General features: G+C 37.5%; 3 protein-coding genes across 7 annotated transcripts; all 3 read left to right on the forward strand.

Annotated features, from left to right (window-relative positions):
- Positions 1 to 349: 349 nt before the first annotated feature.
- On the forward strand, positions 350 to 3,393 carry LOC149922332 (tRNA (adenine(37)-N6)-methyltransferase). The gene is made up of 5 exons (XM_090163835.1): positions 350 to 403; positions 489 to 1,017; positions 1,078 to 1,377; positions 1,443 to 1,615; positions 1,682 to 3,393. Exons 2-5 carry the CDS (start codon positions 938 to 940, stop codon positions 2,347 to 2,349), a joined length of 1,221 nt encoding a protein of 406 aa, XP_090019961.1. The 5' UTR covers positions 350 to 403; positions 489 to 937; the 3' UTR covers positions 2,350 to 3,393.
- Positions 3,394 to 3,766: 373 nt separating this feature from the next.
- Positions 3,767 to 5,309, forward strand: Pex11ab (peroxisomal biogenesis factor 11ab). The gene is made up of 3 exons (XM_090163836.1): positions 3,767 to 4,308; positions 4,376 to 4,488; positions 4,549 to 5,309. The coding sequence occupies exons 1-3, from the start codon at positions 4,241 to 4,243 to the stop codon at positions 5,091 to 5,093; spliced, it is 726 nt and encodes a 241-aa protein (XP_090019962.1). The 5' UTR covers positions 3,767 to 4,240; the 3' UTR covers positions 5,094 to 5,309.
- Positions 5,310 to 5,509: 200 nt separating this feature from the next.
- Positions 5,510 to 12,466, forward strand: simj (transcriptional repressor p66-beta simjang). 5 transcript variants are annotated; one of them, XM_090163832.1, is made up of 7 exons: positions 5,510 to 5,603; positions 5,695 to 5,759; positions 9,482 to 9,553; positions 9,628 to 9,725; positions 9,792 to 10,578; positions 10,641 to 10,859; positions 10,932 to 12,466. In XM_090163832.1, the coding sequence occupies exons 4-7, from the start codon at positions 9,631 to 9,633 to the stop codon at positions 11,910 to 11,912; spliced, it is 2,082 nt and encodes a 693-aa protein (XP_090019958.1). In that variant the 5' UTR covers positions 5,510 to 5,603; positions 5,695 to 5,759; positions 9,482 to 9,553; positions 9,628 to 9,630; the 3' UTR covers positions 11,913 to 12,466. The 5 variants fall into 5 exon arrangements, with proteins under 5 accessions (XP_090019958.1, XP_090019956.1, XP_090019959.1 ...); XM_090163830.1 differs by having other exon boundaries at positions 5,549 to 5,759; XM_090163833.1 differs by lacking the exons at positions 5,510 to 5,603; positions 5,695 to 5,759 and adding an exon at positions 7,528 to 7,575.
- The last annotated feature ends 3,901 nt before the right edge of the window (positions 12,467 to 16,367 follow it).

Consider the following 16,367-nt stretch of genomic DNA (forward strand, 5'->3'; position numbering starts at 1 on the left):
ATTGTCAAAATCATAGAGATAAAAAAGAAATAGAGGGAATATAACCGCGTTAAGACACCCCTATTTTTGACAGGGAAAATTCATCCCCCCCCCCCACCCGCATGTATGAAACAGGAGATGGGCAGAATTTGGAACGCCATCTATCCTTCCTTTGTTTACATCAAATGACAGTTGATTTTCCAAAAGGCATAATGTATTTCATTTCACCGCGCGTCGATGGCGCCACGTAATCAGCCTATCTCATGGCTTCCTACATTGCCGAAAAGGGGTCGGCACTCGCGGTCAACTTCGGCAGATACAATAGTGCCTCTATTTCTTTTCTATCTCTATGGTCAAAATGGAAGACACAAAACACCGCCACGGCCAACTTTGATTACGTTTTATGAGGTAATCAAAGTTGGCTGTGCCTGAAAGGCTGAAAAAGCCTGAAATCAAACCACGGCCAACTTAGATCCACTGCTACTCGCACGAGTAGCAGTGGATCTAAGTTGGCCATGATCAAACAGGGTCAAAGAATAGGCTTTATAACGAAAGATGCAAACGGCCGCAAGGCTGCATTTCATTTTTGATTAAAATTATCTTTATTGTTTTAAGTTTAAATTTTATGTAGCATGTTTAGTTTTTTATTAATAATTGTTGATAAATATTGGACAAGTGTTGAAAAACAATCGATCATTCCTCGAATTGATCATACGATAACCAAGGCCCATGTAACCCAGTTCCTCAGACCATATAATGCCATAATCGACTTACACAAATTTTAGAAATTTTTCTGGTGAAATAATGTGGCTTTTAAGAATTTTTGAAGCGGATTTGGACCAGGGTGTTTTGAAGGATCGCGTTCGGAGATAGCCAAAGCGTTCGTTGGGTGAAGAAAAGTTTTAGATCGCAGTAAAGTTGTAACTTATCACTGCCATTCAGTGCCATTGATGTATAGATGGATTCCACCAGCATAGAGGTTCTTAAAAGGCTTGGATTGCAAGTCAAAGTGGCGAGAGATGAACTGAAAAATATTAGGTGATATGCTTGTGCATTTAATTATTTTCCAATTACTTTTCTGATGTCACTTGCGTTTAGATTGAAACTGAACTCCTTGTCGAAGCAGCATTCAATGGATGCTTGTAAGCTGCAGAATATTCTCATGACTGTTCATCTTGAAGAGAAAAAGGAGCCAGAGAAGGTATTAGCCATAGAAGACGCACCTGGGTTTAGATTCGCCCCTATTGGCCATGTTAGCTCTTTATATAAAAGTAAGAATGGAACACCTCGTCAAGGATGTGTTAGCCCATCAAGCAAAGGTTGGCTAGAACTGGATAAGAAAATGTTCACTAATCCAGACCATTATTTGGATGGGTTAAGTGAATATTCCCACGTTTGGTAAGATCGTTATTTTTTTCATGCTGCAGTAATAATCCTCAGTGTTTACAATATTGTTTTTACAGGCTGCTTTTTATTTTTCATAAAAATGAGGGAATGGAAGCTGGAAAACCTTTTACCAAGGCTAAAGTTCACCCACCGAGATTAGATGGTAGATCAGTTGGTGTTTTTGCCACTAGATCTCCATATAGACCAAATGCAATTGGTCTAACGTTAACTAGACTGGAAAGAATTTACGGTATACCTGGAGATCTTAATCTGTTAGATTGTCAAAGTGCCATTACCCTTTTTCAATCCTTTACAGATGGAGTTCTTTATTTTTCTGGTTTGGATTTGGTTGATGGTACTCCTGTTCTGGACATAAAACCCTACATTCAGCATTATGATAAACCTTACACTGCCAAAGTGGACGATGCTTCCACTAGTACTGTAGATATTCCTTACGAAGTTGAAATTAGTAAGCCATCAACGTCCAAAGTTACTTTTTGCCCAGAAGTAGCAGTTAGCGAAATCCCTAGAGTATACGGGTTACCTCAATTATATAATAGTTATTCAGATAATGGTCCACCTGATAAAAACCAGCATATCAGCAAAGATACTGATCATTTTGACGTTGAATCAGTTAGAAGCCCCTCTTGGATATCACAGCCAGAAACAGCGCAACTTAGCGTTAGTTTTACGCTTAGAGCCCAAAAAAATTTAGTTAATTTTCATCCCAATGGCTCTCATCCTGGCGGTAGATGTGAATGGTGTTTTCAGAAGCTAAGTAGCGCTCATGAAGCGAAACAAGCCATAAGCGATATTTTAATAGAAGACCCACGATCAGTTTATAGAAGAAAAAAATGCAATGATAAATTGTATTATTTCACTTTAGACGCCATTCATATCACTTGCTGGTTTGATGATAGTTGCAGTCCCCCTGTTGCAGAAGTTGTCAGGATTCTCCCCTCTTATGAGAAACAACATGCCTAAATTTAGTTCTAAATTTTAAAAAGAAAAACCTTTTTGTTGAGGATTAGTTTTAAAAGGTGCTGTTCGGAAAAAGAATGTTCGAAAACCCTGAATGAGAAATCGTATAAATTTCCTAATTTTATAAAAACTAAATTTATTTCGAGAACCTATCATTGTTGTTTGGCTCTGGTATTTCATAAATTTTATGCAGTTGTTATAAATATATATATATTGCAATTTTGGCTTCCTGTTGAAAGTTACTGCAAAAAATTGTTGTTAGTTCCTATAGAAAAAGTCCCATGTAGTTTTGCTAAAAGGGTAATATTATTAAGCCAAATTGGCTTATTTTAACCTAAAAACTAGGAAAATCTGACTGCTGTCGGATAAAAAAAAATTAAATAATGTATTATAAAATCTTAATAATTTTATTCTACAACAATTTTTCATTCCACAAAAAAGTACAAACAATATGGTACATGTATAATGTTTGGTTTGTCCAATTCGATTATAAACTACCATAAGAATTTAAATGATTTAAGTTATCTACCAAAAAAAAATAAAAATAATTGATCATTATTGTACGTAATTTTTTATTGTCTGAATTTTAAATTACCATTGTATGCGTATAATGATTGGTACCCAAATCAGCAGGTTACAATCAAGGCCTTTCAGTGAACCAGTAACATATAGGTACTTAGGAAGAGCGATTTCTTTCAGCTACGGCCAATTATTCATTGCGCACTAAAGCAGCCCTCGCTAACGCCAGATTATTTCGAGAATACTGTGCTGGCATTTTACCGCTAGGGGCGCTACTTAGATACAAATATTTTCTTCTTAAAATTGGATGCAATGCAAATATAGTGTCAACCTTAAATGAAAAGTAGCATTTCATATTGTTAATATTTTAATTCGACGAAAGGATAAAATAAATACTTTAATAGTTTATTAGTTTTAGCTTTGAAAGGACAAAACCAATTTATGTAACAGCCGCTAGACGCACCCACTAGCTTAGTACCATCGCGCAATATATCATTTTATAACATAAAACTCGCACTTGAAAATAAAGGTAAGGTACTTTAACATTTTAGAATATTGTGTATTGATCATTATTAGAATAATAATAAATGAAATGATTTTACAACTCATCTCGTAAACTAAAAACGCTTCGTCCTTAAAATTTACCAGATAGAAGAAATATTTAATAGAATATATTTGTAAAACTTTATAGTTGAACCTATTCTAACATGGTTTTTAATGAAAAATATTTTTTTCGGTGAATTAGATCCAATTCCCTGCTTTAGACCTAAGCTAGATTGTTCGTATTTTTGGTTTCTAAGTGGCGCCTCTAACGGGATGTTTGACTCGCGCTTATTTACTTAGGATTTAAAATGATTGCGACAAATAGCTTGGCGGAGGCTCCAAGGCTAGAGCGCTGTAGGACATAATCAAAGTTGGCCGTGTCTCAACCAATGAAAGAGTACACGTGATAAGTTCCATCCAATCAACAAAGAATTATATCCCAGGAAAATCCAAATTCCCAATTGTGTAATAACATGGCGATGGCAAATTTCCAGGTTTCCCTATCGGCCTCGGCGAGACAAAACTATTTTTTACATTTACTCTGGGTTTAGTTGTTTCGGGTGAAGGACAAAGTCACCCTTTTAACTGAAGAAAACATTTAAAAATGAAGTTCTTTGGTAATTTTCGTTATATTGTCCTCTACTCCCATGTGATAAGTCTTAAAATGGAATTACAAATATGATCCCCCTCTTGTCTTCCTAAATGTAATTTTCGTATCAGTGAATTTTTTTTAAAAGCTCAAGGATAAAACTTTATTAAAAGGTGTCTACATTTACGTAAAACATTAAAATAAACAGCGCCATAATAAATTTAGTAATATACAGTACCTGCAATGGAGAACTTCATGGAAACGTTAGTGAAGTTCAACTCTCAAACTGCTGGAAGAGACCGATTTTTTAGGTAATATAAAAAAATTTATTTTTCAAATATTGTTAATTTTCTATATTAAAACCTCCTTTACTATCAGGCTTTTGCAATACAGCAGTAAATTTGTAGGATGGATGTTAGAAAATTGGAGAAACAAAGATTCGGTGGCAAAACTTAAGAACTTGGAATATACCTTTGCAGCTTTCAGAAAATGTAATATACCTTATAAAATTGCTATGATATAGTTTGATTAAAATGTGTAACAATTTCTAGTGCTTCGGTTTGGAAGGACATTCGATGCATTTTACGGAGCAATAGGAACTATGGATATTCCTGACTTAACATTACGCTCAACTATCGCTCTGGGAAGATTAAATTTTGCTCTTTACTTAGTGGCAGACCACGTCACCTGGCTCAAAAGCGTTGGCTTAGTCAACGTTAACCAATCAAAGTGGTCAACCCTGAGCAACAAGTTCTGGCTGTACAACATTGTAATGAATCTAGTTCGAGATCTCTATGAAATAAGTCAAATAATGAGTTCTGCATCTGGATTATCCTTCTTCGAAATTGACACTACCAATCCCAGCCCTTCCACTTTAGTCGTAGCTCTGAGCAGGGGTCTCTGTGCATGGATGAAAGAACACAAAGAAGTTACAGTTGATACTATCAAAAACTCTTGTGACTTTTGGATACCCTACACTGCCTTGGGGCATGCAGACTTTTCTTCAGGATTAATTGGTTTTCTAGGAGTAATTTCTTCAGTTGCCGCAATTTTACCATTGGTAGATTCCTCCTACAAATTAGTGCCAACAAGTTAAGGCCTTGATTTTGTACAATTCTATTATGCATTGACTGGGCATCCCGAATTTACTTACACTTCTGGGTGTTTTAAATGTTATTTTTTCCACAAAATAATGATAGAAAGAAATATGCGGTTACATCAAAAATGTAACTTTTAACCCCACAATTTTGTCATAAATTAAAAAGAATTAAAGGATTGTCTTTAAATGAAAATAAATTTATTTTAAATCTTGCATTTAATATTTATTGGAAATCCATAATATTCTTGTTTTTAATTATAAAATAGTTCACTTTTTTGGATAATAACGTCATACTCCCGAAAACCATAATAGATAAGTTCGTAAAAATAAATTAATATCATTATTTTGCACTCTAACCTCTTGACCCCCACCTTTCCGTTTGCTTTGTTTACTGTAAACATTTTGTTTGTCTCCTGAAGTTAGTTGTAAAAACCCCGTAGAAATTTGTCTGGCAACACTGGTGTTAGCGGCGGCCATTAATGGGTGACAGCCGTCATTGAAGAAAGAGTGAGAATTTTACTTTATCGTATATCGTAATAAGCCTTGTCGGTCGACCTTTTTTTAATTTACCTTGATTTTTTTTGACGTTGAAATGGAGTTTTTTGAGCGAAATAAGTGAAGAAGAATGTAAATTCAGGATGCTTTGAGCGACATTGAGTAAAGGTAATCAGTTACAATGTTATGTGGGTCTAATCAAAACCTCGTCCTTCGCGTTAATCGTCGCGGAAAAAGTTGAGGCGACGGGATTAGGCTTAAGATAGTCGTCCCCTAGCTGAGGCTAGCCCCCTCTTTGCGGGGATCCCCTGCTTTCCCTCCACCGATACGCGGCGGTGAAAACGAAGCATCCCCTGCTGCTGTCCTGAGAGAATCCGTTGATTTCTTCAATGTGGAGATCATTCCCCATTAACGCTTTTTCATTTATATTTTTTACCATATCTTTTAATTCCGCAATTTAAACTGATTTAAATACAAATTTAGACCTATTCGTAAATCTCTAGTTAAATTTTATTTTCCAATATTAAGTCAGTTTTACTAGGCCTTGGCCAAAATATTAAACGCAATGCCTCCAGCCCAATATTTGTATTAATTGCGATGTCGGTTCATTAAATAGAAAGAATTATCTGCATCTCTTTATGAACACTAATGATTATTAAATGAATATGGTTAGACGAGGCCAACTGTAGGCAATGTTAGACTTCGTTATTTTGTGAATGCTCCCCTTATATTACTACGTACACTCATTCAGGACAGTGACCTGCGAAACTAATTTTGAGGCCCTAGGCCAGCCCTAACTTTTGTTGATTATTGTTCGCTTTATTAAAAAAAAAAGAAAAATACTTTCCAAAACTTTCGCGTTTCCAGACCCAAAAGAAAAAAAAATCAAATTCGATAAACCATTTTATTATGTTCAGTTCTACTTTGTATAAGGAATAATACGTATCCTTCATTTTGAAATGGGTTAAACTATCCTGGGTAAATAATTACTTTCTTTAATTTGTCTGGAAAGTGATATAAACCTAAGAGTAATCAAAAATTAGACCAAATATTTTTATAAATTTTATGGGGTAAAAAGTATATATGTGTATGTATAGATGATGGAAAAGTTTTAATTTCACGTTACTAATTTGAATAATATAAGTTTCATTAGGAATGTACGTTAGGCCTAACATTTAAAACCCAAGGTTCCACAACATTCTTTCCCCCCTCATCGTTCCCTTTCCACCATCTCCCCTCTCTTTACCCCATGTTTCCCCCTCCCCTTCCCATTACTTTTAATGCAGTTCCCCCCTTATTCTCGTCCCCCTCCCCTTCCACTTCTGTTCCGAATGCTCGCCTATAATTCCTACGCCTTCTTCAAAGGCCGGTTGCCACCTCTAGAGTTCTTGTAAGCATCCGCGTAAAACTATAGACCTTTACGTAGTCGCGTTTTCCGCTCTCTTAATGGAGACTTCGGAAGCTGTGGCACCTAAAAGGTTGATCTGGATAGAACCAGTTCTAGTCCATATGGTCTTCCTATTGTTGACACCGACACGGCGAAAAGTTTCAACATCTGAAAACCCCCGAGCCTATTTTAAACTTTATAGTTACGCTCGCTAGACCTATTATTGCGTAACTGTTTAATGATTTATTTAATTATATTGTAATTTGCATAAATTAACAGTGGCAAAAGTGTATTTTTTTGATATTTCGTAAAGGTCATTTGTTTCCGTTGTACCTGTGCCCTCCGTGGCACTGCTAGTCTTATTTTCTAGCATTAGTTCTAATTAGTGGATTGTCATTAAAAGTCGAAGGCACGTTTTCTCGTGTTTCGATTCGACTCCTCCGCGTTCTCTCTCTCTCTCTCGCGCGCGCTCGCTGTTACTACTCTTTACTTCTTTGTGACCTCCCCCGAATAACCCCCCACCCAATCAGTTATGTAGAGGTACAACAACGCGTTCTGTCTACAGCCGTTGTGTTGCCGCCGCTTTCCAGCTTTGAGGTAGGACCACGGCATTAAAACAAAAACATTTAATACGTCTTTTCGTCTCGATATAAATTTCGCGTCGTTAAAGCCCTCGAGTTGGTGAAAATCGGTAACAAATGGAAATTTTTGTTTTTGTTTAAAGGAAGGGGACTTTTGAGTGTGTGGGGAGGGTGGGTTTTGTCTCTATTTTTGGGATATTTCTCTTAATTTATAGGTCACACACTACCCGAAACTTTATAAAGCCGCTTCAGCCGTGACTATAAGAGAACGCGGGAGGGCCTTGGGGAAGGGGGGGGGGGGGGCAGACAGATTGAGGCGGTAGGGGAGATTTTCTAAAGAAGAGAGAGGTGCTTTGGAGGAGGATTGCTCCCCAAAAAAGTAATGATGCTCGAGTCTCGGAGTGAGCGTCATTGGACATGTTTTTATTACTAAACAGAGAAGCTCGGCTCCGCGCGAAAAAGCCACGTTTACATTGGTTTGGGCGCACTTTTGATCGGATGATGATGGGTTCACGATAGGTCTGGTCACATCGCGGGGCCACCCGTGCCGGCGATCACGAGAATGACGGCCAGTTTTCGGGATTGATAGGGTTGAAAACTTTCTAGCGATTTTAGCATCGTTTGATAAGCATCTTCTTTCAATCGGAAGTCCATGGTGAGTCACGTGACCACCACCTTCTAGAAAGGGGGGAAAGGACTGTAGGCGGGGGCAGTCAGTTAAGAGGTTCGGATGGTGGATAACAAAAATCAATAGGCCATAGTAGCACCTTCTTTGCCCCCTTCCTTTTTTCGCCCCCCTTTGTTCCGCACCCTCTTGTCCCTTCTATCCCCCACTCGCCCGCCTCCTCCCCCTCCTTAACGCTCACCATCCCCTTTCGTCCCCCTGTCCGACCTTGCCTGCTGTTTCGGGCCATTTGGGCTCGGAGCTACGCAAAAATCGGTGGGGGAAGTAGGCTGCATCAAGTTTTTGAAGACCACGGAAAAGAAGTGACGGATATTTTTCGTCGCGAGTGAAGCCCGTTGGGGGAAAAGAAGTCAACATGGCTACTCAATTTTAGCAACTCTTTGTTCCAAACTCGTTCACCCCGCCGCGATCGCCGGAACGTGTCCGTTTTATTTAGTTTTCTCCTTTTTTTTGCGCCATCGCCGTCCGCGACTGGGTAGTGCCGTAAACGCTGTACATGTAGAACGCGCGACCGTACTCCGTAGATGTTTGGTAACGTTTTATTGTGGCGTTTTCGGATGCAGTTGCGAAGACGTTAAACGGTAGGGATAGAATCCTAAACCTATCTTTTCCTCTCGGTTTTTGTCGGCGGCCTTACGCTAGTCGTTGTTGTGTGACGGTTTCCGGTAATGGAACCCCCTCCTTCTCCCTTCTCCTCCTCTTCGTAACCATTTGCTATTTGGTAGCGGCTCTTTTTAAGCCTTAGATACACTATGGTTATGCCGCAACTTATGCCTTGATAATAGGGTGGAGAGGGGAAAAATGGAGAGAAAAAACGTGAAAGTGGGACGCTGATGATGTAGATCATTTCAAACAACTTCGGGGCTCTTAAAATACTGGTTTACCAAAGTCGTTTTGTAGTCGAGCGCCGAGCTTTAATTAAGTTTGCGAACTTTTTATCAACTACCCTACCTTCTTAACTCTTTCTCTTCTTATTACTATAAAAATTTTCCCCCAGTTATCGAATTAATTTTAGTTTATAGCGAGTTTTATTGGCGTTGAAGGCTGAACATGTGTGAAAAAGTACTTGTTAATGTGGCATCAAATATTGAGATAAAACACCTGTACAGTATACTTTTACTATAAAATACGTGTCGTAATCCCAGATATACAATTTCTAAAATAAAAATAACTTCTATTTTGTAAAACGTTACCTACCAATTGAGCGAGATGAACTTATTCTATGTTATTTATTTAGGATTCTATATTCGAATGGTCCCCCAATGTTAGAAGGGTTTTCTGTTATCGCAATGTTCCCAGCAAAGATTTGGTAGGTTCATCTAGATTATTTTTAAAAAATTATTTTAAACAAATTGCGTCTTTACGTAATTATTCCTTTCAAAGTGAATGAACTCTTCAAGGGGATTAAAGAAAATGGCTAGTAGCGACTGCTCTTTTGAACCCATGGAGGTGGATCTAAGAGCGGCTGATATGTCTATTAGGTATATGGCTGGTTTTATTTTTATACTTTGGGAATTTTTGTAACATTTTAAACTTGGTTTTCTTAGGCCAGTGAGGCACAGTATAGCCAACAATATTGATGGAACGATGGATTTAAGTACCAGAAGGCGGAATCGAAATTCCGACTCTTCCATAGTACAAAATCAACCGGCTGATTTATCCGGTAGTCGAAGGAACTCCATGGATACTTTACCTATCAGTGATCAGCGAAGCCGCGATAGACCTCAAAATAACAACAGTGTGCCTTTAAGATCTCGACCTAATAGTGTGGGGGGAATGAGATACAGTGCGGACATTAGTAACCATAGACGGCCAGCTCGCAGTAGTAATAGTGGTTCAGCAATAACGCAAATGAGCTTGGTGTCGGATATTATTGTTCTGTCTGATGAAGAAGCGCCTCGCATTAATGGACACGTGAATGGATTCTCTACTGACTCCCACCCGGATTCTCCCAATTCTGATATGCCTGACCTAGTAACCCCTACTTCGAACCAAGCTCAACATTCGAAGATAGAACTATTAACTCCGGAAGAACGGGTGAAAAGAGAATTGACTTTGAGAAGGTTGCAAGAGGAATTGAGAAATGAGGAAATGAAACTAGTTTTACTGAAAAAGCTACGACAAAGCCAGTTAGTGAAGGAACCTTTAATAACTCCGACACCGGCTGTTCAGACAGGAACTGTAGCTACCCAACCTGGAAAAATGACTGGAATGGTGAACAGAACTTCTTCACCCCAGCAAAATTCCTCAAATAGTGTTTCAAACAACTTACTTCGGAGTTCTTCGGGGAAATTAAATTCGCACCAATCTCAGTCTTTGCTCGTTCAACCATTGGTAAGGTTTATCCCAAATTGATCAAAAGAAATTGAATTAACCAATCACTTTATTTTCTTTAGAATCAAAACCAGTCTCAAATTATTGGAAATAACTCTAGAAGTGGCTCTAACTCTTCGCTTCCTCCAGGTATTATGCTTCAGCAAAATATGCTTAGAAATAGTGGTTTGTTAGGACGGCCCCCAGTAACTACTCCTCCAAATGTGGTCATGGGCTATCCCATGCAAAGCTCTCAGGGATCTAAATCAAGTGTACCTCAAAATTCGTCAAGCTCTGTCCAGGTAATTCTGTCTAAATTGAAAGTGAAGTTTTTGACCTAATTTTAACTCTTTTTTTTTTTTTTTTTGACACAGGCTTCGTCAACTTCAAGCCCCACTCCCCCGCAAATCTCTGGTCAAATGGCTCAAGTAGAGAGGGTTGAAACTCAAACGCCTGCTCAAAGACAGGCGGCGGCAAAATTGGCACTGCGGAAGCAGCTAGAAAAGACTTTACTTCAAATCCCCCCGCCAAAACCCCCTCCTCCGGAAATGCACTTCATTCCCAATGCCAATAATCAAGAATTCGTGTATTTAGTAGGGCTAGAAGTTGTGGTTGGGTTTTTAGTTGGAGATGAGCATTGCAACAAACCCCCACCTGACCCTTTCGATTGTGTTCAGTGCGCTACGGACTTCACTCCTGTCTGGAAATGGCAAGATGCCGGGGAAAAGAAAAAACCTCCAGCAGTTATTTGTGAAAGTTGCGTGACCACAAATATAAAGAAAGCTCTAAAAGCCGAGCACACGAATAGGCTTAAGACGGCATTTGTGAAAGCCCTGCAACAAGAGCAAGAAATTGAGCAAAGAATGTCTCAGGGTTCCACCAGTCCCCCACTGCCAATTTCAACGCCCCCGCCACCGGTTATTACTACTTCTTCTAGCACCGTGCCATCAGCTATCAATCACCGAGCGTCTACTCCGCCTAATTCGCACAGCCCAAGTCCATCTTATAACAGGTCAAGTGGGCTCGGTGCTAGTTCAGCGGCGGCTGCTAACGCTGTAGCTGCCGCAGTGGCCAATTCAGCCGCTTTACTACAGCAAATGCCTAAATTAACAGCGGCCCACCAATCGCTACTTCAAGCGCAGCATCTACAGCAGCTGGCTCATAGTTTACCAAGGGGGCATCAACCTCAGCCCGCTCATATGCTGCCTTTTGGACCGTTACTGGCAGCTCAGGCTTATTCTTACCAAATGCTTGGTAAATCTTCGCTTTCTTCTTCTGATTTGCAGCGACAATATCTTTTGGACATGATACCTCCACGCTCACTCTCTCAAAATTCCATGAATTGGAAAACATGATCTTTGATTAAGCCTCTATAGTCACTAATTTCACACTCTCCCTTTAACCCTTAATTTTTCTAAATCAAGTCATAACGCGATAAATAAGACTTCAGTATTTACACTTTAAAAATAAAGACTTAAACTGCTAAAAAAAACGTCGTGTTATAAATATATATAAAAGATTTTTCTTAACTTTTAGAATCTCATCGTGTATATATATTTGTCAATGAATTTACCTAAAAACAAACATTTTTCATCCTTTCCTTAAAATTTTTACTTAAATTTTGTTGAGATTTTTTCGTTTTAAGCGTGCTCACTTTTATGTTGAAAACTGTTTTACCAAGAGATCCTGTGAGCTGTTTGAACAATCACCATTAAATTAAAAACACCTTTATAAAAACATATCAAAATATAATTCAATTGGACATTTTTAATCTTTTTAATTATCTATAATTTAGGCACAAATTGATAATTAGAAAATTGTAAATACAAAAAAAAATAAGTTTTACCTTAAGAGGTTTTGTTTTTGTGCAATACACTGGAACTAAGGGAAGATTTAAGGGGTGTTTTTTTATTAAAATTTTGTTTAAAATCAAAGAGAAATAGCTACAGGTAATTTATTAGCAAATTTCTTTTCAACAATTTGGCCTTAGTTTTAATGTGATTTAAAGATAAATATTCTTTAAAGATGAAATTTTGCTCAGGTATATGTGGCTTCCAGTGTTTGACCGGCCCAATATTTTTAAGTTCTTAGTAGAGGAACATAATTTGTGGCATACTTTTATACATCTTTGTAGAGAGTGCTTAAAACAATGTTTGGGTGTGTCCTTTTTTTTCCATAAAACTAAACGTTTTTAAAAAAAAACGAACTGGAGATACAACTGTAATATTGTAAGTAGTTAAAAAATATCATTAATTTATATACATTCTGCTTTGGAAAGAGTTTTTCTTTTAAAAATAATGTACGAAAATTCTCTCAAGGCCTGGAAAATTGAATTTACGAGAAATGCAATTATGTTTTGTTCATATACCTTCAAGAATACACAAATGTACATAAATTGGTTAAATGAATCACTTTGAAATTTGATTTTGTTAGAATTTATTTTTAATTTCTGGTAAATCACAAACAATTTTAAAAGTGGTCACTGCTTTATTTCGTATATATTTACACACATGGCAGTCTCTAAAATGGCTTTGCACAGGGTATTAGGAAAGTTTATTCTAAGAATCATTGTTGATTAATTTCATTTTGCTTTTTAACATTTCGCAACACAAATTCTAGTTTATTTGAGGTTTTTTCATATTCTGACTTTTTGTTCAAATCTGGGGCCCTATTCTAAAAGAATCGAAATTGACTTTTCTATTGAAATCTCAGACGAGATTCGACAACTAGTAAATGGAATAAATCACTACAAAATCTCAAAAGTCAAACTGGACATGGTAGGGGCTATCGAGATCGAAAACTTGTTTGATTGTTTACAATTTGACGAATTTTGAAATGACGTTTTAGCGCGCGACACTACAGATACATGTCTTGGGCACACAGCCTTCTTTGCGTGCTTTTTTGACCATAACATGTAGAGGTATTTTCACGCGCCAAATTAATTTTAAAAGCCGTCAATTGGGACCTTGCATTATTTAATTTTTTCAATAGTTGAATAAATTATTCAGTTTAACACGTTACTGATCCTGAAGGGGGGGATGCTAAAAGCCTCTAATAAAAATCAATATAATTATATGTTACTTTAGTAGTCCTAATTACACAATCTGTAACCTCGATCCAGTTTTTGTTAACGTATGACTAAAGATTTGTATACCCCCGTACCGTTAAGTCAAATCTAGCTTTTGATTGGATGGTAAGAAAGTAAAGCTTCCCCAACTACGGCCATGATTGGCATCTCTAGAAAAATGGCCATCGCAAACTTGACGAAAAAGTACATCATGAAAATGAATTTATAAAACTAAGGAGTAGGAAGTTCCTACTCTAGGAACTAGTCTAATTGAACAAAATCGGAAAATCTTCTGCTAACAAACGCCATCCAATCCGAGCGATCCAATCTTCCCTAGCTTCTGTTAAATCTGGTGGAAGAAATGTGAAATTAGGTGACACTCCCTTTAAGAAACCCCGATTGGTTCCTTCAGTGAAGTTGTTGGATAAATTAAAATTGTTTTAATAAATTTTATATAGTTAGGTTCATGTATTTCTGGTTACTTGTTATTAACGAATTTAGAATGCCAAAAGAAATGAGGAGATAAAATCTTTTTATTTGAGAAAAAGCGTGAAAGACAAAGTTTAGCTACTAGGTTCAACTCCCGTAAGCTGAACGGCCATTTTTTAAATTTTGTTACGAAAACACATAGCTTATGTGGCTGGGAAATAGAGTAATTTCAATCTCATGTGCCACGACTCCATGCTTATTCATGTAGAAAAAACATCCACACAAAATGGCGGCCATAGCCAAAGCAGGGACCCTGGCCAAAGCAACAGGGTTACTTAACTTAAGAGGTTTGGGTACAGAAGATTTCGAATGGTGGGCTTTGTCTAGCTTTGCACAAATTTACTCACATTTATTACTAGTCGACTTGAGCACCATCTAGGTTAATAGGCGTTTAAATAAAAGATCATCCATCGCCGATTATAGAGTTTGTGCTGCTGCAACTGGACTTATAACGGGTTTGTCTATGGTTTCTCTTTATACTAACAAAGCTGAGAATTTTCTATGCATGGATCTGGCAGCATTTTTCAACAGGGGGGCAAGACAGTCAGAGAGGGGTTTATTTAACCGCCTATTACATTCAGTGAAGACCACCACATTTTTAAATAAATATTTACCGAAAATATTTATTTATATTCTAAATTATAAATGTAAATAAATTTTATTAACCTAATCGGCCCCACCTTTGTTTACGTATTTTTCATGAACTTCTTTATCTGCCATAGAGGGTACTGTTGACAAATCAATATAAAAGGTTTTATTCGCTGCTAAATGGAATAATGAGGTCACCACTACCGAAAGAATACCGCGAAAATTAATTTTACAGCATTTAAACATGATGGGTTGACTGATAATTCTATTGCCTCATACATAAAATTGCAAGAGAGTTACGAGAAAACAAAATAATTAAGGACATTTTTAATATTTCATCTTAATTTTTGATTAACATCAACACACACGAGGTAAGTCATTCAAAATTAGCAATGGTTAAAAATGGGTTCAGCAAGATTCTACCAAGATTATTCAACTTGGATATCGACCTGCCTGTCCTACGAAAATTACGATTGTCTTCCCTCCCGCCTGAGCAGAAAAAGGGTAAATTTAAATGAATTTGCCGACAGTGCCATCTATTGTAAATAAGTAGAAACGAGTGAAAAATAATAAATGAAATAATATGGTCCGGACCAGAAACATTTTTAGATCGCTTTCTCAACTGTGAAAAAGGTTCAAAAGTCTGAAAAACTAACAAATATCAGGAAAATAATGTTTTGATCAACAAAATAATAAAAAACTAGGAAAATCAAGGATAACCAGTATTTTTATGGGACAAGTTGCGGCACGTTTACAGTCCTCCACCTCGAGTGGCTGCTGGTGGGGTCTATTAATCCCGAAAGTAATTTATCAAATTAATTTAGTTTTACGACATCAAATAAAAAATATATATATATAAATATTTATTTTAAATATATTATATTTGGTTAATTTAGTTATGTAATAATTAATATAATTTGAATCGCCTAGATAGCGCTCGCGTGCAAGAAGGATAAAAGCGGTAGAAGGGACTCGGGAGTGAGAGGCGGATCGGAATTTTCGGCGGGAGCCAAAAGCGCCCGATATCCAAAGTTGAATACGTTGTGCAACTGTCTCAACGAAAAGATTTTTTAGATAACGGTCAGGCCATGGACGTAATATATTATGTATTACGTCCATGGTCAGGTCGGCTAGTTTTAAAGTCTCAAGTCTGACCCGACCATATTAAAAAATACAAAATTGAAACCCGACCCGAACCGGCCCGGAAAAATAATTTATTTCGAAACACGGGCCGGCCCAGCCGGAGAAAATTTGAAAATTTTTAAACCCGACCCTGCCCAGCCCGAGAAAATTTAAAAAAATTTAAACCCGACCTGAACGGACCCAATAAAATTTTAAACTCGACCGGAACAGGCCCGATAAAATTGAAACCCGAGTTACCCGACCCGACCCGAAAAACTTGCACTTTTTATCAGGGGCGTAGGAACGTTCTAGAAGTGGAGGGGGCAAAGAGAAACCAAAAGGGGTCTGGGGAATGGTTTGGAATTTTTAAAGGAGTGTAGCTTCTCCGAATGCATGTGTACTTGTTACTACTATGTAAATTGGCGGGAAAAGACTGAAATTTAAATACAGTTGAGGTTCTATAAACTGTATATGCTTTTAAAATGAGAATTTGAGCCTTTTGAAGATTTCAACTGACCAAAAAGTTGGAGGGGGCAATAACATT

The sequence above is a fragment of the Leiobunum rupestre genome, chromosome 11 (assembly GCF_980474605.1).
Source record: "Leiobunum rupestre chromosome 11, qqLeiRupe1.1.hap1, whole genome shotgun sequence".
NCBI classification, from domain to species: domain Eukaryota; kingdom Metazoa; phylum Arthropoda; class Arachnida; order Opiliones; family Sclerosomatidae; genus Leiobunum; species Leiobunum rupestre.

Coding starts and splice junctions, on each gene's coding strand:
- LOC149922332 (XM_090163835.1), top strand. CDS start 938: ATGGATTCCACCAGCATAGAGGTTCTTAAAAGGCTTGGATTGCAAGTC. Junction 1,018..1,077: donor GATGAACTGAAAAATATTAG/GTGATATGCTTG, acceptor ACTTGCGTTTAG/ATTGAAACTGAACTCCTTGT. Junction 1,616..1,681: donor TAGACTGGAAAGAATTTACG/GTATACCTGGAG, acceptor AATCCTTTACAG/ATGGAGTTCTTTATTTTTCT.
- Pex11ab (XM_090163836.1), top strand. CDS start 4,241: ATGGAGAACTTCATGGAAACGTTAGTGAAGTTCAACTCTCAAACTGCT. Junction 4,309..4,375: donor GGAAGAGACCGATTTTTTAG/GTAATATAAAAA, acceptor CTTTACTATCAG/GCTTTTGCAATACAGCAGTA. Junction 4,489..4,548: donor CTTTGCAGCTTTCAGAAAAT/GTAATATACCTT, acceptor AACAATTTCTAG/TGCTTCGGTTTGGAAGGACA.
- simj (XM_090163832.1), top strand. CDS start 9,631: ATGAACTCTTCAAGGGGATTAAAGAAAATGGCTAGTAGCGACTGCTCT. Junction 9,726..9,791: donor GCGGCTGATATGTCTATTAG/GTATATGGCTGG, acceptor TGGTTTTCTTAG/GCCAGTGAGGCACAGTATAG. Junction 10,579..10,640: donor CTTTGCTCGTTCAACCATTG/GTAAGGTTTATC, acceptor TATTTTCTTTAG/AATCAAAACCAGTCTCAAAT.